Source organism: Diabrotica virgifera, chromosome 1 (assembly GCF_917563875.1).
Source record: "Diabrotica virgifera virgifera chromosome 1, PGI_DIABVI_V3a".
NCBI classification, from domain to species: domain Eukaryota; kingdom Metazoa; phylum Arthropoda; class Insecta; order Coleoptera; family Chrysomelidae; genus Diabrotica; species Diabrotica virgifera.
This window is the reverse complement of record NC_065443.1, coordinates 101,059,176-101,085,265: the sequence shown is the minus strand read 5'-3', so window position 1 is coordinate 101,085,265 and position 26,090 is coordinate 101,059,176. Positions and strand designations below refer to the sequence as shown.

The window sequence follows — 26,090 nt, the reverse complement described above, 5'->3', positions numbered from 1 at the left end:
GCGCCAGCACAGTTTAATAAATCCCTAGATTTCAAAAAAAATCCCTCCAGAGCTCCAAAAAATCCCTAGATTCGGGAAAATCCCTAGACATGGTAATACCAAACTTCCCACTCTCTAGATTCACAACGTTTACGTCGCAAGCCCGCGTCTCCTCTATTTTATCGTCAGCAGCGTTGTCAAATCGTACCGCTTCACTGAATCACCTTGTATAAATATTAATATTTCAACGGCTATAAGATAAACTTGAGAGGTCTAAGTAGGGAAGCTACCACAGCATAAGAACAAAGGCAAAGACAATGATTAAGACAAAGGTTAACATTGAGATATAATATGCTTCTGCATACCAAAGATAAATATGGCATTTTCCCTCTAAAAATTAGTGGTATATAGTACTAAAAATTGCAATTAGTGAGCGGTAAGGTAATAAAAAAAGTTCTGCATTGGTAAACATTTTATATTTTATTAAGGATTTTTAAACTAAAATGCAGAACTTTTCTCAGCAAAGTGCAAATTTTATTGTACAAAATAAACGTATAATAAACAAACTATGCAAACGTCTCTAAATAGTCAAAATAATGATAAATATGTGTTAAATTTTCGAGAAGGGACTTGAATGTCATCGAAAATACCATTATAAACCTTTGTGATGGTTAGGACAAATAAAGAAAAACAACAAATCAGTATTCAAAACATTTATTAACGAAAATCTTTGTATTTAATATTTCGGATTTGTAAAAAAATAACTCTATTCACACTCCCGCAAAGTGACTTTTCCCTTTCGGTTTCCGACCACAGAAACTTAATTCCGTTAATACACCATTTTGTAGCGGTAACATCCAATTTTAACAGCGCACAATCAAATTCGAGGCTTGTTCTCTCTATCTTTTCGATTTGTTTGGAGCGAGACAGATGTAACCGGCTCGAATATCGAAACCGCTTACCAGCAGGTTCATCAAAACGCTATCGCTCGGTTGCGATATACACGCTGCTTTTTGTGAACCGTTCTTGAGTAACCAATTATTTTTATCCCTCTGTCGCCCTCTATTGTGATTATTTGATATTAACTGCTGTAGGAGTTCGGATGACATTTTTTCTTTGGGTTCGTTGCGGGTTTTTTTACTGACATGGTCGTATATGGTACAATTTGATCGTTTCGTACTTTGAGTACGATCTAGTTTGTTGATGGCAGTCGATTTTGGGGACATATTATTTTGGTCGTTCCACGACTTTCGGATATCTGAAAAAAGAAAAGAAAACGTTAGAATCGTGATTTAATTTTTATAATAATATAAAACAATGAATTTAAAATATACAAAAATGTTCAATACTCAAATAATAAACGTAGTAAGAAATTTTGAAGAACTCATGATAAACTTCTGCACGAATAACGAACTTGGAATAAGTAACAAATTTTTTGACCACAAAGACCAACACAAATATACATTAAATAACACCCGTGAACAAAGATCTATGATAGATCTGTTGTAACCAACAGAGATATACATCCATCAAAAATAATCCACGTAAGATGCCTCAACTCAGCAGATGTAGGTAGCGACCATAGCCTTGTATGTATTACGTAAAAAAGGAATCAAAGTACTTCACACCCAAGAAAGCGGCACAAACACAAACAAAAATCAGAGTCGAAAGAATACATATGGAATAAAGAGAAGATTGCTGAGAATGAAATATTACAAAACGATAACATCGAGGCAATCTTAGTCCTGTCGCCAGGGGGGGTACAACGGCCTCGTTAATTCAGATGGACTTACTCAAGTTTTTTTTATGTATTTTGACCCGTAGAACACGAATTTTTTGGGTAACAGTTGATCCGGATGTCGATAAGATTGTTATAGACCAAGAACTTGAGGAATCAAATAACAGCGATTTTTGGCAAAACAAAACACTATTTTGTATTTTTTGGGCCATTTTAAGTAAAAAATATTTCTACAAGTTTTTTCGTAGGATGCACAGTTTTCGAGATAAACGCGGTTGAACTTTAAAAAAATCGAAAAATTGCAATTTTTGAACCCGAATAACTTTTGATTAAAAAATAAAATAGCAAGTCTGCTTACCGCATTTGAAAGTTTAAGTCAAATTATATCGGTTTTGATTATTTCCATTGGTAAAAATTTATTTTTTTATTATTTAACAAAGCTATAAACACGTAGGGTTTCCCGTGCTTTTACATGTGTTTTAACGCATGTAACGTAGAAATAGTCTTGATTGCACTAGTACCTATTCTACCTACTCGTTCGATTTTAAATGAGAAATCATAGAAACATCACTCACGCACTAGTTGTTTGTAGCTTTGTTTAACAATAACACAATAAATTTTTAGCAATGCAAATAATCAAAACCGACATAATTTGACTTGAACTTTCAAAGGCGCTAAGCAGAATTGCTATTTTATTTTTTAATCAAAAGTTATTCGGGTTTAAAAATTGCAGTTTTTCGATTTTTTGAAAGTTCAACCGCGTTTATCTCGAAAACTGTGCATCCTACTAAAAAACTTGTAGAAATATTTTTTGCTTAAAATGACCCAAAAAATACAAAATATTGTTTTGTTTTGCCAAAAATCGCTGTTATTTGATTCCTCAAGTTCTTGGTCTATAACAATCTTATCGACATCCGGATCAACTGTTACCCAAAAAATTCGTGTTCTACGGGTCAAAATACATAAAAAAAACTTGGGTAAGTCCATCTGAATTAACGAGGCCGTTGTACCCCCCCTGGCGACAGGACTATCTGGCAAAAACCCAAAGATAACATAATTAACGCAGCAACAGAATCACTTAGAGAGAGGAAGGTAACGAATACTAACGTATCAAAAAAGAAAACACCATGGTTAAGAGAGGAAATGAAGATAAAATGGGAAAAAAAGAAGAAAGCCATTTTACAATACAGAACAAAACAAACACAACAGGCATACAACCACTATAAACGAATCAGAAACGAAATGAATACCTTAGTGAGACAAATACATAAAAAGGGAATACTGGCAGATCTTCTCAAAACAGATGGAACACGACTTCTACGGAACACAAAAAGAAGTATGGAGAATGATTAGAGTACAAAGAAAAGTGATGAACGAACTAATAAAAACGAAACATATTCAGAAATAAACATGGGCAGACTACTTCCGATCTCTATTTGCTAAAGGAGACGATAATGAACCACCAACACCTAAAATTACGACAAACGAAGAAATAAACATCGAGAAGGGAGAGGTAAAGGAAGCATTAAGGAAATAAAAAAATAGAAAATCACCAGGAGAGAACAGAATAACTGGCCAAACAACTATTAAAACTAATACAAAAAACAATAGACCAAATACCACAGAATGGAGATCAAGCATCCTAATCCTTCTCTTCCAAAAAGGAGAATCGTGTCCAGAGAATTACAGTGGAATTAACTTATTAAACACAACATTAAAATCAACAACAAGGTTTTGGTACCATCGAAAACCCAATCGATGGTAATATCCAAGAACCCAATTAGATGTAAATTAGTAGTGGACGACCATATAATCGAACGGGTAATGGATTGTAGATACTTGGGTGTCGAAATATCTAGCGACAGGCATCTGTGGCAAGAAACAAAACAGCAGGCAACGAAAGCAGCGAGAATATCTGGTTTCCTGAGGGATATAATCTGGCGGAATAAATATATGATCACCGAAAGCAAACTGGCATACGTAGCTGAGACAAGGGCAGAGACAACAAAGACCAAACAAATAATGAGAACAACAGAGATGAAAACCCTAAGATCCATAAGAGGTATCACACTCAGAGATAGAATACGAAACGAAGACACATTGAGAGAGCTAGGCGTTCAAGACGTAGTGAGATGGACAAGAGCACGACGACGACTGTGGAGAGACCACGTAGATCGGATGGACCCTGAACGTACGGCGCAATGGGCGAAGACACAGAAGCATAAGCACCAAGCGACCCATAGGAAAACCCAAAAAACGATGGTACGAGAGCTGGAGCTCCGGATCGCAGCAGAGACTGTAACAGAAGAAACAGGACTTAGTCCTATTACAAGAAGAAGAGAACAAGGTTTTGGGTCGAGAAGATCATGCACCGACGCTATATTTATAATGAGGTAAGTTCAATAAAAATCATTAGAATATAATAAACCGGCATATTATGTTTCGTGGACCTTAAGAAGGCATTTGACAGGATCAAATTAAAATACGTTATCCATTTGTTGTACTCTATTAATAATTAAAACGATTGAAAATGTATAAGTTTTAATCTTAATAGCAGAGAAAACTTTGACAATGAGGTTAAAATGCAGATCGGTATGGTAAAATAATATTTGCTAATTTTATTTAACTGTTGCTACAACGCATGCACTTGGATTTAAAATCAGTCAGGGAGACAGTTTTTTAATACTGTAAAACAAACAAGTGTCATATTTATTATAAGAAATAAAAAAATTAATTGTTTAATGATAATTTTCATCGATTTTCAGTATGCAGAATGGGCAAAAGACGAAGTTTAGTGCATTGTTGATGTTGATGAATTTCATTGGATGGTGGGTTACAATATAATACAATATGGACCTTAATTTTTGTTTTATTTAGAATATAACCAATTTTGTACTACATAAAGAAGAGTGCTCAAAAATACAGAAGGAATATTTCTGGCGTAACGTAAAAACATTTTTGACATAAAAATAGTAGTAAAAAGCAAGCAAAATGATGTAATGCATTGCGGTCAGACGATCATGTAAAAAAGGATTGTGAATTTATTTATATATTTATAATATTATAACCTTTTTAAATCAACGCTACGTGCATAGGAAGAGCGAAGATAAAACGGTTATCATCGGAAATTCAGAGCAGTCATATTTCGATCTTATCGATAATGTAATCTACTTTTTCCGAGAATGGATTTGTTTAAAACCTCCATTATCTGTATTTAATTTCCTTGCGGAATACAGGTAAAACACTTTTCTGCGAATTGATTTATAAATTCTTAGATGATATTAAGGACTTTCAGTTTTCTAACTACTTACATATAAAAACATATTTTACGTTTTAAGTGGTAAATTTATGGGAAAGATAAAAATCATAAATAAAATAAAAATTTATAGGGATTGGATGCGATGTGCCCTTCATTAGATAGAGAATTGATGTCTGAAAGAGAACCTCTCTGTGAACCTTTCCAAAAATAAATTAGTAGTCTTCAATAATAAGAGAAAGCTTACTGGACTCAGTGAGCTGAAATTATTTGGGAAGGGACTAGAAAGAACCAATGAGGTTAATTTAGTCTAAAGGTAATTCTGGATTTAATTCGAGCACTCATGTTAATAATATAACCAACAGGGCTACACGACACTTCTGGAACTACAGATGAGTTGTAGGTAAAACCTGGGAATTGAAACCAAAGGTTATCTGTTGGTTATACACATCAGTGACACGATCGATCGACAGCTACTTATGGCATCTTTAGAGACCATTACAGCTCATATATTTCGCCATAAATGCGGTAGATCGGTAGCCCTTATGATCGGAGGCCGAATTATGCATTGAATAGTCACACAAATACGACTGGAACTATACTTGAGGAATCCATCTTTATGATGACTCAGATATTATGACACCAGAACTAATCTTCACTGAGAAGATTAACACAATTATACTATAGCGATACGCTTTAATTACTATTTTTGCTAATTTTAATTTTAATAATTTTTCTCAAAACGAAATAATATGGGCCATATAAAAGTCACAGTTAATATACAAACCAGATGCTAAGAAAGACATGGTTTTACAAACGAAATGCATCCCTAACCATATGTTTTTGGTGTGTTCAGTGTAACAAACTGAATTCCCCATAAATTAATTATCATATCAGACCATTATGTCAACAACTCACTTTGGACATGCAATCGTTTTAAAACTGCAGAAGTGTTTATGTTTTTATACGCCAGATCTAAATAATTTATTGCCCATCTGGTCAGAGGGTAGAAACACAAACAGATTAGCGTCTGTGGCTTTCTTTCAGTCTCTTCACAGCATGCGAACAAGCCGCACTCTCGCTAACAATCGACCCACTCCGAGACCTAAGCAAAACACCTTTTTTGTTACCAAAATAAATAAATATTTTACTGTTCGTCGTTAACTTATTTTTATTATTTTTTAATTAATTCCGTCAACTCACACCTACCGGAATAATACTATCTATAGAACAAAACTTAACTTGAATATTTTGGCCAAGTTATGCGACACCCAGAGATAAAATATACTCCATTTAACAATGCAAGGTAGACTGAAGAAGAGGGTCAGATCGAAGAAGAACGTCATGGATTAGAAACCTCAGAGAATGGTTTAAGAGATCCTCCTGAATTTTACTTACTTTTTATATTATAGACGTCATCAACTTCTTGTTTACACAATATTCCTCCCCCGTGGTCGCTCTGTTTTAACTGGCGTTTGTTTAACGAGTTGGATAATAATTGAGCTAAACTCGAATTACTTTCGGAATGCTGCGTCTTTTTGTCGCTCGTGCTCCACATCAGATCATTCGATACCAACATCGGCAGATCGTCCGTTATGTTCATGGGGATGTATGGAGGTTTCAATAATTCTATGTCCTCGTCCATGTGGAGGTTCATAAACGATGACGTGTGATCATCGTCTATTAGGGAATCGCAAGGACTATTGAGGGAAGGTAAACTGCAGTCTGAGTGCTAAAAAATAAATATGTTAGAAAAATAAATTCAAGAAAATTGGTTTTAGAGTAAGGTTTTAAAAGTTGGATATTTGCCTTTACATTTTGATTTTTCATGTATATTTAAGGGGATGGGTACGTATTCTCGGTTGCAATGCTATACAAATGGGGATTCATTTTTTCGAATCCTGAGAAAACTAATAAGTATTTTTGAAAAATTTAAACGCAGAATGAAAGATTACGTTATTAGCGAGGGATGAAAGTCCCTGAGAACTTCTATAATGTTTATTTTATTAAGTTACAGGGGTGAAAAACTAAGAGAAAATTTAGTGTGATTTTTAATTTCAAATATCTCATTCAAAATAAACTTTTTATTTATTCTAAGGGACTTTCGGCCCTCGGTAATAATTTAGTCTTTCATTCTGCGTTTAAATTTTTCAAAAATATTTATTGGTTTTTTCAGGATTCGAAAAAAATGAACACAATGTCCGTGGTAATATTTTCCAAATCTATCTTTGTCTTACAACGCACTCAATCGAATAGAATATTGTCAGCATATTGTCAGTCAGACAGTGACAATTTTAAATATTTGACATAGCACCGGGAATATTTTAAGTTGTTGATTAAATAATATTGATACCTATATAGTGTACTTGATAAAAATAATTGATTTAAGACGTGAACTTAATAAAAAGTTATTTATTGTGTATTATTTGTGGAAGATCCAAGCAGATAATACATCAGGATAATATATTCTGTGATCCAAGTATTTTGTTGTTAAAGATGTTCAAAATTGTAAGCGTTCCATAGTAACAATATATTATTAAAAAATTACTTTAACACTTTTCCTCTTCTCTCGATTGAGTATTAGTTTTTCTTGTAAATATAAATTATTACAATCACTGAATACATAGTTAGTGAAAACATTATCACATTTATTAACTGAATTAATAATTTGCAGTTATACAAATAACAGTTATCCAAGAACATTCAAAAGCCATCTCTTCAAGTTAATGATGGCATTTTCAAGTAGAATGACGTTCTAGTAATGTTTACATATCCATACAGTGTGAATTTTACTACACGTAATTTGCCGTGTAAAGACAGAAAAAGTAGGGATAGCCGTAAAATATTTGCGAATTATGTATCGATGGCCTTAATAGAAATCTTCAAATATTATTTCTACGCGTATAAGTATATAATAAAATATGTCTAGTGACTGTAATTCGAGTATACTTGCCTAAATGATTCTAAAAAGGAACATAACCACGACTTAAATATTTTGTGTTGGTATCATGTAACGTCACTTGCTATGACGCGGATGACGTGTAACGGTATTTATATTGTATGAACCATACTTACCTTATATTGGGATATACGTTAAATAAATAATATAATCAATAAATGTGATACTATTTTCATCAAAGGTAAGAAACTAAAAATAACAAGTTTCAAACAACTACTAATCCAAACTACTAAGGTCACACAATATACTCGGAAACAATCGTTAAACTATAAATTATAGGCAAATAAACAACTTAATAAGTTTTATCAGGCCACATTTAGTATGGTATAACTAGACCCAAACCCAGACATCCAAAGTGAAAGTTATCTTCCAACACCAAATTGTTCTATATGGTCGACATATTGTTCAGTAAAAAGTTACACCATTTTGAGCGTCCGGTTTGGGGGGTAGATGGGGGAGAAGTCGGTAAATTAGTAGCTTTTTTACGTTTTCCGTCAATATTTCTAAAACTATGTATTAGCGTAAACAATATTCTATCCAAAAATATTCTACACAAAATATAAAACAAAAAATGTCCTATACATAATTGTTATAAAATCAACGGTTCCAGAGTTACGGAGGGTGAAAAGTGAAGGTTTTCGATACTTTTTATATTTTTTGAGCAATTTATAATATTACTAATGAAAGAAATTCTCTTTAACAGGATTTGCTATTACAGTGGCCGATTGTATGTTAGTTATAAGTCCTTGAAGAAACGTCAACCTCACCACCCAAAATCATCATCAATTGCCCAAAAAATATAAAAAGTTTCGAAAACCTCCACTTTTCACCCTCCGTAACTATGGAACCGTTGATTTTATAACAATTATGTATAGGATCTTTTTTGTTTTAAATATTATGTAGAACATTTTTGTATAGAACATTATTTACGTTAAAGCATAGTTTTAGAAATATTTACCAAAAAAGTAAAAAAGCTACTAATTTACGGACTTCTCCCCCATCTCCCCCCCAAACCGGACGCTCAAAATGGTGTAACTTTTTACTGAACAATATGTGGACCATATAGAACAATTTGGTGTAAAAGGAAAACTTTTATTTTGGATGTCTGGGTTAAGCCTTTTTTGGACCAATTATACTATACTACCTCCGTAACTTTGGAACCGTTCATTTTAGAAGGATTATGCATAGGGCCTTTTTATTTCAAATTTAATGTAGAACATTTTTGTGTAGAAGGTTGTTCATGCTAAACAGCATAGTTTTAGAAATATTGACGAAAAACGTCAAAAACTACGAATTTACCGATTTCTTCCCCCTCTTCCCCCCAAACCCGACGCTCAAAATGGTGTGACTTTTTTCTGAACATTAAGTGGACCATATAGAACAATTTGGTGTTGGAGGATAACTTTCAATTTGGATGTCTGGGTTATGCCATCTTTTGGATCAATTAAATCATACTAATTACTTACTTTTGATAGATTCGGTGATAACAATTGCGGGGACGTGTCTTGGAAGTCTCTGTATGCAATAAATGGATCAGACGGTTCTTCTGTTAACAAAGGTCCAAAATTATCCTTTAAAAGAATATCGTCTAGCATGTCTGGAAGAAAAATGTGATCTTCCAGAGGAACGCACACGTCTCCCGCTACTGGAGCCAAGTGAGTTAGGTCTTCTGGTTCGTCTTTCAGCACTGAAACAAAGAGTGAAATATACTGTAATTTACGGTAAATGGTTAAATGGACTTATTATACATATTATAGTAGAAACGGAAATCGGCCAGAATGAGCAACAAAGTGGCGGTATCAATGTTTGGTATAAATGTTTAAGAAATTAGAATAGCCGCTTTATAGATAAGCTCTTGTCGGTATTTTAACATCCCATTAATCATTGTAGATTCGTCATTTTAGAACTTACAGTAAACACTTGCAAATTAGTACAGTTAAAATAATTAGATGATAAACATTAAACAGGAGAAATTAAACTTTTTTTCTACTTTTCATTAGCGGAACTGTATACACAATTATTTTGCACATCATATTTGAACCATTATTTGGTTAAAACATTTTTTTTGGTAAAAAAATATATTAATTTATCTGGAATAAATTATCGTTCTGTTGACATCCGAAAAGACTTGGTATTTACACAATGTTGCCAAACTGAATTTTTTTATATTCGGTTTAAATTTTCTAGCCGATTTCCGAGCCTACTACACATAAAACTAAGCATGACATATACCGTAACTTATGATATGGATTACGGTATGAATTAATGTATTTATTTTATTACATGAAATTCATTAATTTGAGATAAATTAAGGACATAACTAAATTTATTGGAACTACTAAAAATTTGTTCTGATTGGCATTCCAACGTTGGCAACGTTCAATAATTACGATTTTGGTATTAAATTATTAGGTTTTATTGCACTTGAAATCATGTTCTTTGATTTTTATTATAAACCTAGCAAGCCTTGCCAGACATCTCTAAAAAAATAGATTTTGCGGTGGTCATCAGAACTCGTCATTGGATCATGTGAAACAAAAAAATTAAAAAGATTTTATTAGCTTGAGTCTCTCGAGGTAACGCTGTTGAGATTTTTTTAGTTTTAACCATTTTTGATGTTCTGGTATCACTCAGAAGTCAGAATAACGAATTCTTTGTAAAAAATGGGTGACAATCATATTTATTATTATTAAACAAAAAATAAGAATAAAACAAAAAATGTTGTTCTGAAGCTATTTTCTTGTGGCATTTTTGTAATTAAAATTTGGCTTATTTCCCATTAAAAATGGTTAATTAAAAAAAATATCTCGACAAGGTTACCTCACGAAATGTCTAAAGAAAATATTTTTTCTTTAGACACTTTACACTTTAGATTTCTTTCTTTCTAAAGAAAAACTTTCAGGTGGATTGGTCAAGTAGTTTTTGAGTTACAATGTCCATCATCGCCTTTAAAAATGCAATTTTGAGAAAAACGCATTTAAAGTTTTGACAACTTTTTTTGTGTCAAATCGTAAAGTGATGCACATCGAAATTTGTTTTTGAGTCGCGGAGTAATTTACAAAAGAGAAGGGGAACCGATGTTGCACGTTTCTCACTAGGTTCAAGCGCGCTGGCGCAAAGCTGCTGCCAAGCTAGTCGATGGTAGGGATATTCAACATGCTGTATTTCTGGTAATTTTGATTTCAGAGAGTATTCTTGAAAAATAGAAAATTTCAAAATTTTGAAACCACACCCCCTCTTCCATTCTGCAAATGATTTTTTATAATATGTTAAATCGTTAAGAATACAAAACTTCTAATAGGTGTTCTTTAGTTATTTGTCAAACTTAAGATCAGTTTCCGGGATCAAAACAGAAATGATATCACTAATTTATTTTATTCTCCAACAAAAAAGTTTTCCGACCATTCGGTTCGTAAAAACTTTTGTAATTTTATTTAGAACTTCAAAATAAAACCATATAAATGTCGAAACTTCTTTTCGAAACTTTCCATCAAATGTAGGTAGGTATTAAGCTTCTTCATTTTTTGGTGTAAAAATACAATATTACTATATTTTATTATGACTTCGTATATAGTAGAGGATCCGATATAAGAACGACCTTCACCGATATGTTTAATGGATAAAAATTATTTGATATATAATTTAGTATGTTAAAAATTATAACAAACAAGGAGTCTCCGATATAATTTTGTCCAGAAAATAATTAATTAATAATTAAAAAATGAGTTTTTTTTATACATTCTACTAACATTTTTTCGGCCCGGGCATATATTATTTTATATTTTTTGGGTTATTCGAGTTTGGGTTAACAAAAAAGTCTTGTGTTGTTAGTATGGTATAGTTAGACCCAAACCCAGACATCCAAAGTGAAAGTTATCCTCCAACACCAAATTGTTCTATATGGTCCACATAATGTTCACAAAAAAGTCACACCATTTTGAGCGTCGGGTTTGGTGGGGAGAGGGGGGAGAAATCTGCAAATTCGTAGTTTTTTACGTTTCTCGTCAATATTTCTAAAACTAAGCGGTTTAGCATGAACAACCCTCTACACAAAATTGTTCTACATTAAATTTGAAATAAAAAAGGCCCTATGCATAACCCTTCTAAAATGAACGGTTTCAAAGTTACGGAGGTAGTATAGTATAATTGGTCCAAAAAAGGCCTAACCCAGACATCCAAAGTAAAAGTTTTCCTTCAACACCAAATTGTTCTATATGCTCCACATATTGTTCAGTAAAAAGTTACACCATTTTGAGCGTCCGGTTTGGGGGGGAGATGGGGGGAGAAGTCGGTAAATTAGCAGTTTTTTTAAGTTTTTCGTCAATATTTCTAAAACTATGCTTTAACGTAAGGAATGTTCTATAGAAAAATGTTCTACATACAATTTAAAACAAAAAAGGTTCTATACATAATTGTTATAAAATCAACGGTTCCAGAGTTACGGAGGGTGAAATGTGGAGGTTTTCGATACTTTTTATATTTACCGATTTCTCCCCCCTCTCCCCCCCAAACCCGACGCCCAAAATGGTGTGATTTTTTTCTGAACATTATGTGGACCATATAGAACAATTTGGTGTTGGAGGATAACTTTCACTTTGGATGTCTGGGTTTTTGGTATAGTTATATCATAAATATTGCCCAAAAAATATAAAAAGTATCGAAAACCTGGACTTTTCACCCTCCGTAACTCTGGAACCGTTGATTTTATAACAATTATGTATAGAACATTTTTTGTTTTAAATTTCATATAGAACATTTTTGTATATAACACTGTTTACGCTAAAGCATAGTTTTAGAAATATTGACGAAAAACCTAAAGAAACTACTAATTTACCGGCTTCTCTCCCATCTCCCTCCCAAATCGGACGCTCAAAATGGTGTAACTTTTTACTGAACAATATGTGGACCATATAGAACATTTTGGTGTTGGAGGAAAACTTTTACTTTGGATGTTTGGGTTAGGCCTTTTTTTGGACCAGTTATACTATACTACCTCCGTAACTTTGGAACCATTCATTTTAGAAAGATTATGCATAGGGCCTTTTTTATTTTAAATTTAATGTAGAACAATTTTGTATAGAGGGTTGTTCATACTAAACCGCATAGTTTTAGAAATATTGGCGAAAAACTTAAAAAACTACGAATTTACTGATTTCTCCCCCCTCTCCCCCCCCCAAACCCGACGCTCAAAATGGTGTGACTTTTTTCTGGACATTGTGTGGACCATATAGAACAATTTGGTGTTGAAGGATAACTTTCACTTTGGATGTCTGGGTTATGCCATCTTTTGGATCAACTATACTATACTATTGTGTAATGTTTTAAAGTTCAAACCTAAGTCGTAACCTAATAGAAGAAGCTATTAGGTCCCGATCAGAGTGTTTGCCATGTTTTATTCTAAAATATATTATTTAATTGTTAATGAGCAAGGTTTTTTATGGAAAGACGAGCGATGGGACTGCATTAACAACTGAAAAACAATGTTTTAAAAGGAAATAAGCACAAAATAATTATATCAAGAACTGATAGAATAGGGGTTGAACTTAAATTTATGTACTTAGGTACATCGTAATTTCAAAAATGATATTTTTTACTTATGTTTTTGAGCATTAAAAATCGTAATTTTTCGTTTTTTTTTTTTAGTTTTAAATTCGAAAACTCCCAACTCTAAAAAATTATACTCGAAAACGACCAACTTAGGAGAAAAATTACAAAAAACATTTTTTGTTTTGAATGATCCAAAAAATCTAAAATAATATCTGCCCAAGCCGAAAGAATTTAGTAGAATATATAAAAAAAATCTTTTTTTATTATTAATTAATTATAGTCAGGACAAAATTATATCGGGCACCCCTTGCTTTTTATAATTTTTAACATACTAAATTGCATATCAAATAATTTTTATCCATCGTTCTTATATCGGAACTTAGACTAGTACTAAATAAATCATCATCTATTCTTGTAGGAATGATGAAATTGTATAAAATTATTAACTATTTTGTGAAAACTGTCATTATAGATAGCAGTGCGTGAAGTGTTTAAAGTGTGCGTGAAGTGTTTAAAGTGTGCGTGAAGTAACAATGTATTTTAAATGGGACTTACTTTTTCGCACTGTTTTTGACACACTTTCATATAATCAAATATCCTTAACTTTCGCGTTGTCATGGTGATGACGTAATGAGCAATAAATTACGACAAAAGTTTTGACAGTTTTGTGGTTTGAAAGAAGTTAGAATTTTTAAATGTCAAAGTTCTAAAAATTGTAGAATAGAAATAAATTCCAGTGACGAAGAGTTACAGTTTTTTTATTTGTTCATCATAGATAAAATATTGTATGAAACTGTGCGTGAAGTACTTTTTGCGAACTTACGCGATGTATATATAGCACTCGCTCCGTTGTCGCTCGTGCTCTAAACATCGCGTGCGTTCGCAAAAAGCATACTTCACGAACTGTTTGATAAATACCTATTTTCTGATTGTATTGTAATAATTGCTTAGTTATGGTGTTAATTTTTGTGAAGTTATATTGTGACTTGTCGAGTTCTTATTTGAGGTAAGTCTATATTATGTTTATTCCTTAATACATTTAAACAATTAGTAGGCAATACTCCATGAATTTTTGTACAATTAGTTTTGTTGTTGAATATTTTCTAACGAATAAATAACTGAATGTTGAAGGCTTAGCGTGAATTAGAACAAGAAATTATTTTAAACTCAGCTGTTTCGTTGCCCAGTTTCTCTTGCATAACAACTTCCAAGTACAATGTGAATTCCAATGAAGAGGGAATTAGTGTGAGTAGTAGAGTAATTTAGCTATTAAAATAGAGCAAAGTAAAAACATACTTTAGAAAAATTAGTTATAGTTAAATAACTAATAAAAATTATCATTGTTCAGGTTCAGTGATACCTATTTTTAAATTTCAAACACCGAATCCACAGCCCCTATATACATCACTTCCCTTTTACAAATAAAATAAAAAGTTAACTGTTACTTTCGGCCGTGAAAGCATGCTCACATTTTATTATTAGAACGAGAAATTTCAGAGTAACGCAAAGTAAAAAATATACTACTGGAAAGCCGCCATAAGAATATAGTGGAAAGCAAAAAACGAAAACGTAGACCGTAGAAATTCAGCCAGCATGAAAATTATCTTGGACGACAGATCCCATTTTACATCTGTGTCAGAAGTAAAGTGAAAACGTAAATTGGTATATTCTAATAAGAAGGACGCCCAACAAATCGAAAAGATCAACATAAATCTTGTACGTGAAACTTGCGATTTTTCGTTCCAGTTTATTTTACTTTATATTTTCCTACAAGTATGAAATAATGAAAAAGCTAGAGGAAATGCTAGCGCATAGTAACGCCATCAAAATAATTGAATGCAGTAGTAATACTAGTACAGTTGAGTCCATGGTTCTTTACCCGTGCGTCATTAATAGCTGGCGAGATAAAACACATACTTTTTATCTAGCATCATTGTCTTCCACGCATGAAACTAAGAACAAAACAGCTAGCGCCTGTTATTAAGTAAAGACACATGTTATTTTTATGAACGCTCTAGACTCAGTACATCGAAAAAAGTACAAAAAATACACTTGGAGACGTTTTCAGATTTTAAGTATTACAATTTGTGACGTTTCTGGTTTGTTTACTTGTGGCTATTAGTTTATTGGATTTTTTTGTTGTTTTTTTGTCCTATTTTTGCATTTAGAAGTTATTTATATTACATAAACAGTTTTTTTCACAACCAATTTTATATTGGAGTTTGAAATTTTATGGTAAGTGTATTTTATTTTGCCATTAATTGACATACCAAGTTAAACTCATTCACAAAGTTACGGAATGGTTTTGTTTAAGTTTCCGCTAAAGTGAAAGAAATTACAAAAAGAAAATATTTATTTATTATTATTTATTATTATTAATCACTAATTGAAATGTAGCTGTAATTCTGCACCAAAACTTTTAAGCAAAACTAAAATTTTACATTATATTTATTTGATAACGTCAATTATAATCCGTGATCGGGGCAGTAACCACTTGCTGTTGCGTGGAGTAAATTTCCGACTTATTCCATATGCTTTAAATGATGACGCACGGGTTAAGAACCATGGACTCGACTATAATAGGGTAAGTACTTATAGACGGAGAGGCAGCGCTGAAAAATCTCTTTGAATTTACTAAAGCTAGATTTTTCACAGTTGATTACTGTGAGTGTGTAGAGAAACATACTGCGGTCGGTCAAGCGAAACGTATAACAGGGGTTACTGAGAGGGTATCAAAATTGTTCTCCTACGAAGGTAATTATTTTGAATTTATTAGGCTGAAAATCAGTACACACATCATAAATTAAATATAAATAAAAGTTATTATAGTCGGTCAGCTGTATGACGGGACAGAGCCGGTCGGTCGGCCCCAATAGTCGATTGAGGAAATGAAGCATTTTGGCTCGCAATTTTTTCGTCCAGTAGGATTTACAGAAGGTAGTTAATAGTCCAAGGATCATTTTCTATATCATGCCGCTATCATACGCTAAAACCTTGGGGGTGGTTGCCACCCTATCTCGGGGGTGGGAATTTTTTATTACAATTTAAACATGTAATTCGATGGAAAAAGTGATTCTAAGAAAAAAATGTTTTTACATTTTCTTCGTAAAACTAATATTTTTCGAGTTACTCGCGCTTGAAAATAACGCGAAAAAATCGACTTTTTTAGAGGGTTTTTTTTGAGAATACCTCGAAAAATATGCATTTAATCAAAAAAACTGTAGATATCAAAATTGCATCTTTTAGTAACACAAACCAAATTCTTTTCCAATAATATCTTTAAGACCAATATAAACCGAGATACGGCATGTTAAAGGTTAGCTTTTTTCGTCAAATGCATAATGTGAAATATTCAAAGCCAAATAATGGGAAAAATTTGCATTTTCGAGGAAAACTTAAATAATCTTTTTTCAAGTATACAATTAGACCTTTAAAAAAAAATAATAAAAAGTTTCTAGCATGAAAATTAAGCGACTTATAATCAAAACAATGTCGGTACCTGCTTTTCTCTACGAAAAAATCAGTGAGAACAGCCCCCTAGCTACCTTCCTAATTCAAAATTGGTCTTCACCATTCTGTAGTTCCTTTTATATTTATATTATCAATACACTCAAGGAGTTTGACCTATTTAAAATGCCTAATTTTGGAAAAATATTATATCTCACTGTGTACTGATTTTCAGCCTTAGTAAATGGATTTAATTACCTTCGTAGGAAAGCAACTTTGATACCCTCTCAGTAACGAGACCCCTCAAAAATGATTTTGTAGGATTTTTAAAGAGCTATTATAAGACTGTGTAAATTAAATTCCGTAAGATGGCTTAGATTTTAATTGAGGCGGGTTTAAAGGGCTCGAATAAGGGGGGTGTTTGCTGGTAAATAGAGGTTTTAAACAGCTATATCTGGCTAACTATTCACTGTAATGAAAATCTATGCACAGGGTAATTTTAGTCATTAAAAAGCTACAATTTAGAAGTATATAATTTTTTTCATATTTTCAGTATTTTCGGAGATATTTTGAAGTAAAAGGTGAAAAATACCAAATTGCAAAAAATTAATTTTTCTTTAAACTCCAATTTTTCCAAAATTAGGCATTTTAAATAGGTCAAACTCCTTGAGTGTGTTGATAATATAAATATAAAAGGAACTACAGAAAGGTGAAGACCAATTTTGAATTAGGAAGGTAGTTAGGGGCTTAGGGGGTTGTTTTCACTGATTTTTTCGTAGAGAAAAGAAGGCACCGACATTTTTTATCGCTTAATTTTCATGCTAGAAACTTTTTATTATTTTTTTTGAAAGGTCTAATTGTATGCTTGAAAAAAGATTATTTAAGTTTTCCTCGAAAAATGCAAATTTTTCCCATTATTTGGCTTTGAATATTTTAAATTTTGCATTTGACGAAAAAAGCTAACCTTTAACATGCCGTATCTCGGTTTGTATTGGTCTTAAAGATATTATAGGAAAAGAATTTGGTTTGTGTTACTGAAAGATACAATTTTGATAACTGCAGTTTTTTTGATTAAATGCATAATTTTCGAGGTATTCTCAAAAAACCATCTAAAAAAGTCGATTTTTCGTCCAAAAACTGTTATTTTCAAGCGCGAATAACTCGAAAAATATTAGTTTTACGAAGAAAATGTAAAAAACATTTTTTTCTTAGAATCACTTTTTCCATCGAACTACATGGTTAAAATGTAATAAAAAGTTTCCACCCCCGAGATGGGGTGGCAACCACCCTCAAGGTTTTAGCGTATGATAGCAGCATGATATATAAAATGATCCTTGGACTATTCCCTACCTTCTGTGAAAATTTAAAGTAAATCCATGCTGGACGAAAAAATTGCGAGCCAAAATGCTTTATTTCCTCAATCGACTATTGGGGCCGACCGACCCGCTCTGTCCCGTCATACAGCCGACCGACTATAATAACTTTTATTTATATTTAATTTAGAATGTGTGTACTAATTTTCAGCCTTAGTAAATGGAAATCATTACCTTCGTAGGAAAACAATTTTGATACCCTCTCAGTAACCCCTGTTCTACGTTTCGCTTGACCGACCGCAGTATGTTTTTCTACACACTCACAGTAATCAATTGTGAAAAATCTAGCCTTAGTAAATTCAAAGAGATTTTTCAGCGCTGCCTCTTGGTCTATTATTACAAAACAAAACTACACCGTCCAGGTAATTTTTCACATCTTGATCATTTCATCAAGATAAAACACGTGTATTTTTTATCTGACATAGATAATTGCAGCTCCAATAGTTCTGTATAAAAAAACACCTCATTCGTGAAAGTGTCTTTTCAAATACACTAAAAGTTTTTACTTTATTAGGATAAACTTCTATTTTTACACTCAAACTTAGTTTCCTTTGAGAGGTTTAGAGCTGGGACAAACATCTTCTTCAAGTGTCATACACTTTCAAGCCGTTCATCCGCCATCTATTTGTAATTGTCCCTCTCTGACCAACGTAAAAATTTTTCCTGCATTTTGAATCCTGCAGCAAACTTATTAGTCCAGAAAGCCACTGCGCATCCGCTAGGAAAAATATTCTGATTCGGATTATTTGCACAATCTTACTCAAAAAGGACTCCTTTTAACAAATTTGCATGTTGCCAGGACCAAAAGGTGGTCAAAAATTTTTTAAACGTTTTTTTTTGTTTTTTTCCTAAAATTATTTTTTTTGCATGAAAAAAGTTTTTTTAGGTTTTTTGGATCATTTGAAACAGAAAAGGTCTTTAGTGACTTTTCTCTAAAAATTATAGTTTTTAACATATAAGCGATTAAAAATTGAAAAATTGCGAAATCGGCCATTTTTAACCCTCAAAAACTATGTGAAAAACTGAAAATTTGAATGTTGCCGAGGTAGGTAGATATTCTTTAAACATCGATTGATGAAATCCCAAAGAGTTTTTTGCAATACAATATTCAAAACTCCTTTGTTTTTTAATTGCTAATCAAGCGTGCGTGACACTATATTCCACCGAGAGTATGGTGCAAATGAAAGGAATAAATTCGTTATTTCGTAAACCGGCGACTTTAAGGAAAAATCCCGAAACAGGTCGATTTTTATTTTTAAGTTATGATATTGTGGCATATATGGTACACTAGTGACGTCATCCGTTTGGGCGTTATGACGTAATCGATGATTTTTTTAAATGAGAATAGGGGTCGTGTGGTAGCTCATTTGAAAGGTTCTTCAATTCTCCATTTAGTAATGTAAACATTTACATAATTATTTATACAGGGTGGCCTTCTACTTCTTTTTTTGTCAAATAATTTAATTTAATAAAAAAATTTTGGACACCCTGTATAAATAATTATGTAAATGTTTATATTACTGAATAGAGAATTGAAGAACCTTTCAAATGAGCTAGCACACGACCCCTATTCTTATCTAAAAAAATCATCGATTACGTCATCACGTCCAGATGGATGACGTCACTAGTATACCATATATGCACAATATCATAACTTAAAAACAAAAATCGACCTGTTTCGGGAGTTTTCCTTAAAGTCGCCGGTTTACGAAATAACGAATTTATTCCTTTCATTTGCACCATACTGTCGGTGGAAAATAGGGTCGCGCACGCTTGATTAGCAATTAAAAACAAAGGAGTTTTGAATATTGTATTGCAAAAAATTCTTCGGGATTTCATCAATCGATGTTTAAAGAATATCTACTTATCTTGGCAACATTCAAATTTTCAGTTTTTCACATAGTTTTTGAGGGTTAAATATGGCCGATTTCGCAATTTTTCAATTTTTAATCGCTTATATTATGTCAAAAACTATCATTTTTAGAGAAAAGTCACTAAAGACCTTTTCTGTTTCAAATGATCCAAAAAACCTAAAGAAACTTTTTTCCATGCAAAAAAAATAATTTTAGAACAAAAACAAAAAAAAAAACGTTTAAAAAATTTTTGACCACCTTTTGGTCCCGGCAACATGCAAATTTGTTAAAAGGAGTCCTTTTTGAGTAAGATTGTGCAAAAAATCCGAATCAGAATATTTTTCCTAGCGGATGCGCAGTGGCTTTCTGGACTATATATCTCACAGCCACGTATGTTGCCTTCTTCATGGACCTCTTCTTCCTTCCCTTCTGTTTGCCCATTAAAATTAATTTGAGATTTATGATCTCTCATTATATGTCGTTGTTTAAATAAACTTCGTTGTAAAACTTTTCGGTGTTTAATAGTTTGTAACAATTCAGGCACGGTTCTAGCTCTTCATAAACCTTCTTAGTTTATCTCATGATCAACCCATGACAGACGCAGTACCTTATGAAGAGTCCACATTTCAAATGCTTCTAAGCATATTGATTTTAATTTGAGGAAATATGATTCATCCCCGTATGTTATTGTTGGTCAAATAATAACATTTTATCAGACGGAGTCTCTTCCTCCGGCATAACCGTTTTGGAATTTAATCATTGCCGATCTTGCCATGACTGTTCCACATGGGTAGTGACATGAAGTTTTATTTCTATAGGTATCACTATCCAGTTTGTCATTTATAGTGTAACCAAGGTATTTGAACTTGCCAACTGTTCCTAATCGTTTACTGCCCAATATTTGGTCCTGATTATGTTGTCTACTAATGACCATGAATTTTGTTTTGTCAATATTGATGTGCAGGCCAAACTTTTTTACTATTCTGCCAACATCATTACGAAGTTTTCTAGTAATTAGCCTGACACATTTTCATATAGAGCATTGTTGTTGTGATATTGTGACATTTTTAAAAACTGACGATTGAGATTCGTTTAAAAAGAAAATTTTTATAAAAATCTGCTTGAATAGAGCTCTCCTAATTGTACATTTAACTTGGATCTTTATCAAGAAGTGAAGGTTTTCACGGCCACTTTTTTGGTAAAGGTAGGTACAGTATTTCTCATGATCATTTTTCAGTGCGTAACAAATGATAGGAAAAAGGGTAAGTCCGTGATAATACACATTTATGACATTTATTCTAACATGACATTTTAGTTAAATCTGACAGTTGTCACATTTTATTTTCAATTTGGAATAAAAACAAATCAAAAGTGTTTCTTGCATTTATAAAATGGTATTTTCTTTGATTTGTATAGTCTTATAAATTATACCGATTTTATTTGTAATATTATTATCTAATTAAAAAAATATATTTTTTTTATTATGGCGCCATCTATCGACAACTAGAATAACTAGAATAAATGTTATAAAAATGTCACCGACGAAATGTAATCACCGACGTGCCTTTTTTTCTGTCACATACAATTTAATGCGTTAGAAAGAAATCGAAAAACTGTGACGCACTGAAAGATGATCATGAGAAATACTGTATATTTTATTTGTGGTTTGTAAGTTGTGATCCGAAATTATTTTTTCCTGGCATGTCATTTGCCTTTACGACAAACAACAATTTTGTGTGTACCTGCAGAGTTTGCTTATACCTCATAGAGATGAATCCACATTCAATTTTGATGAAAACTATTCTTTAAGATTAAAATTGACCGGATCTTCTTGAATTTCAGTAGCCTCTCTTACCATCCGTTGATATGAGTGATGAATGAACTTAAATAGTGAAGAAGATTATCTACATCTAAAAAGGTTGTGCACCTAACTCTACATTTACAAACCTTTTCCCAGGTGCACCAAAAATTCCAATGCCGATTGGGATCAACCGACAGATCCAGGGACATACACACTAAGAATATAAATAGCGCAGATACTCGAGGAAGATCAGAAGTGAGCGACAGGTGGTTACGTCCCGTTTCTTATACGGCTCATAAAGCCAGGAAACAATGAACCATCGTACCTTTATGGGAATGAAACCTTAAGAGGAAACAGTAGCGATCAACAGGTAGCAAAAACGCGTTCCAAGATTGCGGCTGTAATTTTGAATATTTTTTCGAGATATTTGGCACATGTATTCGTAATAATAAAGAATGGCGGTACAGAGCCTAATTTGAAAAATATATTAATATGTGAAAATTACTCTGTAATTAAATACAATATTAAAAAAACGAGCCTGTACCGCCATTAAGAAGAACAAAAAAATACACTTTCTTTAAATACACTTTTTTAACCGATGCCTAGATTTTGTGTCATTTTGGAACTACTAAATTTTTTTATTTCATTAGTAGTTCCAAAATGACACAAAAGAAAGTGTATTTTTTTGTTTTTCTTAATGGCGGTAGAGGCTCGTTTTTTTAATTTTGTATTTAATTACAGAGTAATTTCCACATATTAATATATTTTTCAAATTGGGCTCTGTACCGCCATTCTTTATTATATTACGAATACGTGTGCCAAATATCTCGACAAAATATTCAAAATTACATCCGCAATCTTGGAACGCGTTTTCGCTACCTGTTGATCGCTACTGTTTCCTCTTAATAAAGACATTGTATGATAGTAAATTGAATGTAATGAATATGAATTTGAAGTGAATATTGGGATAAAAATTGTAAAACAGGATAAAGGCAAAATATTACATGAAAATGTTTTGGAAACTTATCTAAAAGAAAAGAAAATTTACGGGTTAAAAAATATACAATCCCAGAATAAACACAACAAGGAAAACGACGTTTAGGAAAAATAGGCATTTATACATAGTAAATAGATGAAACTTATAAAATGTTCGAATTGCAGTGACCAATAGTATGGTTGGTGGGCGTCCTCTGCTCTGTAGTGCTTCTTCTCGTGGCCTCCACTCGACAATACGTTTTGTCCATCGGTTGTCTGACAATCTGGCGACGTGTCCTACCCAACTCCACATAAGTGAGTACAGGCAACACACACTGGACAAAGGTTTTCCTTTTCAGGCATATGGTAAGTCCGATTTAAATACATAGTTCAGTTTACCAAACGCTGCCAAGGCTAATCCTATGGTTATCTCGTCCTAACCGAATTTCATGTCCCAAGTACTTATAAGATGCAGTCTGCTCAATATCCATTCCATCAACAACAATATTACGATTTAGCACCAGTCCGACCTGTAAAGAAGCATGATATAATTTGTTCAGCATTATTATTGATTCATCCATTGGCTTGGCTCTAAGGACGATGCCATCTGCGAATCTCAAACGACTGAGCTCCTCTCCATTTATGTTGATACCATGTTGGTTCAGATCTGCCTTCTTAAAGGTAATGTTCTAAAAGGGTTGTGAATAGCTTTGGTGAGATGGTGTCTCCTTGCCGTACTCCTCGCTGTATGCATAATTGATTTGTTTGTTGTTCAGATAATCTTACGCTAGCCGTTGCCTTTTGGTAGATATATTTGATCAAGTTAGTGTAGCGATGGTCTATTCGGCATTCTGTCAATGCTTTTAACATTTTCTGCTGGCTTATGGTATCGAATGCTTTCTCGTATTCCACGAATATTATTGCCAATGGTTTGTTGCATTCTACAATTCTACAGACTTCTCTACCAGGTTTTTTATTACCAATAAGTGGTCGTTAGTGCTATATCCGGATCTAAATCCAGTAACTCAACCTACAGTCTTCTTTTGATAATTTTTGTGAAAAAAGTTTATAATATATGTATGATAGCAAACCGATAGGACGGTAGTTTTTTAGATCTGTTATGTCACCTTTCTTGTGTAACATTGAGAAGAAGGTATAAAGAAGTTATAAAAGTGAAAAGGGAGTGGAGAAGTAGAAAATTGAAGCGATATAAATACTAAAATAATTTATGCGTCAATAAAAATTATCTGATAGCATGTCAAGGAAACGCGTTTTGAAACCGCTCATTCAATTAAATGTTTCAAATGAATCAGTGAACAATAGCAATGATGTGCTATTGATATGTTACGTTCATTATGTAAATAAAAAAGGAATTGAATTAAAGTCACATGTTTATTATTATACAGGAGTTAAAAGGTAGCAAAATTGCTATCATATAAAACCAGTCTACGAAAAAATTACTGCTAATGATCATACTGTGCCATAAAAATTATACTAAAATTTCTATCAAATACGCAAAGCAAAATAATTTCAAGGTTAAAAAAAGTCAACTCGTTGAATAATTTGGTAATTTGTTTGATGTGTTAATCACAACTATTTAAATATCTATAATCCCATAAATTTATTATATAAGATACTTTTTTAAAGCATTTAGGAGAGATGTTATTAATGACTTCAATGTCGAACTCATAAACTATATTTATATAGTTATTTTTTTGTGGTGTGCATAGCTGACATATTACACTAAAAACAAACTTTGCTAATGAGATACAAAATACACACGGATATGGTTAAATGAATAAATTGCAAGGAATGTTTGATAAAAACTTTGCTGCTTGCTTGCTTAGTTATTGGCCTTGCTTTATGCAATTTGGCCAGCTCGATCAGGTTGGCGGTCACGATCCTTTATGACTATTATGACTGACAACGGACACAAACATGCATTAAAAGAAAAACGCAAGAGATATTTTAGCCATCGATTAAAAAATTGAAATAAATTGCAAATAAATCCCTATTTCACTTAGTCGATTTTCAAAACGAAGCGCGAAATGAAGTCGAACGAAAATGAATGTTGTTTAGATATTTAAGTTTAAAAGTAAAGCCCCTGGATTGTGCCAGTGGTAAAGTCATATTGACGACATTATATTGGTTTTCGGAAACGGGCCAGATTGTGTACATTTTTTGACTTAAAGATACTAAGACAAAAGTTAAAGAAATCACACAGATGTATTTAATTGTTAAGTGTATATAGAATCAAAACCTGCTAGATCCATTTGTTGAAATTATTCACGAGTAAAAAAACATTAAAAATGTAAATTTCCCCAAAAGTATCCGGCATTTTTTAATCAAAGTGGCATCAATAAATGTCATAAAATGGCACACTAATTTGGTATTACTACACTAACGCTTTGTTTACATGGGCGGTTTGCCAACGTTTGACGCCGCGGTTTACCTGAAAAACCCAACCGCCGCGGTTCAAGTTTAACATAGAAACAAATGCAACCTTTCCGTCGTCAAATCGCGGCGGTTGTAAGTTTACTAGGGGAGGAACGAGACCGCCAGTCAATCGCTCTCATGTGTACGAACCGCGGTTGTTGGGTTTTTCAGGTAAACCGCGGCGGTTGGGTTTTTCAGGTAAACCGCGGCGTCAAACGTTGGCAAACCGCCCATGTAACACTACTACATTAAAGCAAACCGAATATAATGGGCGGGCCACGTGCTAAGATCGAGTGACGAAAGACTTCTGAAGGTCTTATTCTGGTAAAGGCCCGATGGCAAAAGGTCAGTTGGTCGCCCAAGAAAGAGATGGAAGGACGTAGTAGCAAGTGATCTACGCAAAATGGGAGTACAGCAATGGGAAATAGCTGCTCAGGAGCGACAACAATGGAGGGAAATAGTAAACGCGGCCAAGAATCACATAGGGTTGCAGAACCAAATGATGATGATGACTAATTTGATATATATAATTTTTCTGCATGTCCCTTACATCTTCAGAAATTTGTACTTTTAGTTTGGATTTAGCAGAATTTGATTCTAAGCCCACATAATATTGCTCATTTTCAGGCGCAATTAATGCACTAAAAGTAGGTATTGAACCATTTTGATAGCAAAACATACAAAATATACAAGAAAAAGAAGTATTTTATTGTTCACAAAACTATG

At 32.9% G+C, this 26,090-nt stretch overlaps 1 protein-coding gene across 4 annotated transcripts in view; it reads right to left on the bottom strand.

The window, feature by feature from the left end:
* Positions 1 to 26,090, bottom strand: part of LOC114349416 (hypoxia-inducible factor 1-alpha) — a 356,521-nt gene that overhangs the window by 23,731 nt on the left and 306,700 nt on the right. For all 4 annotated transcript variants that reach the window (XM_028299786.2, XM_028299789.2, XM_028299787.2 and 1 more), the window contains exons 9-11: positions 9,399 to 9,619; positions 6,372 to 6,705; positions 942 to 1,237 (exon numbers count right to left, since the gene is read on the bottom strand). In XM_028299786.2, the coding sequence (XP_028155587.1) occupies positions 942 to 1,237; positions 6,372 to 6,705; positions 9,399 to 9,619 (851 nt within the window). The remainder of the gene's footprint in view (positions 1 to 941; positions 1,238 to 6,371; positions 6,706 to 9,398; positions 9,620 to 26,090) is intronic.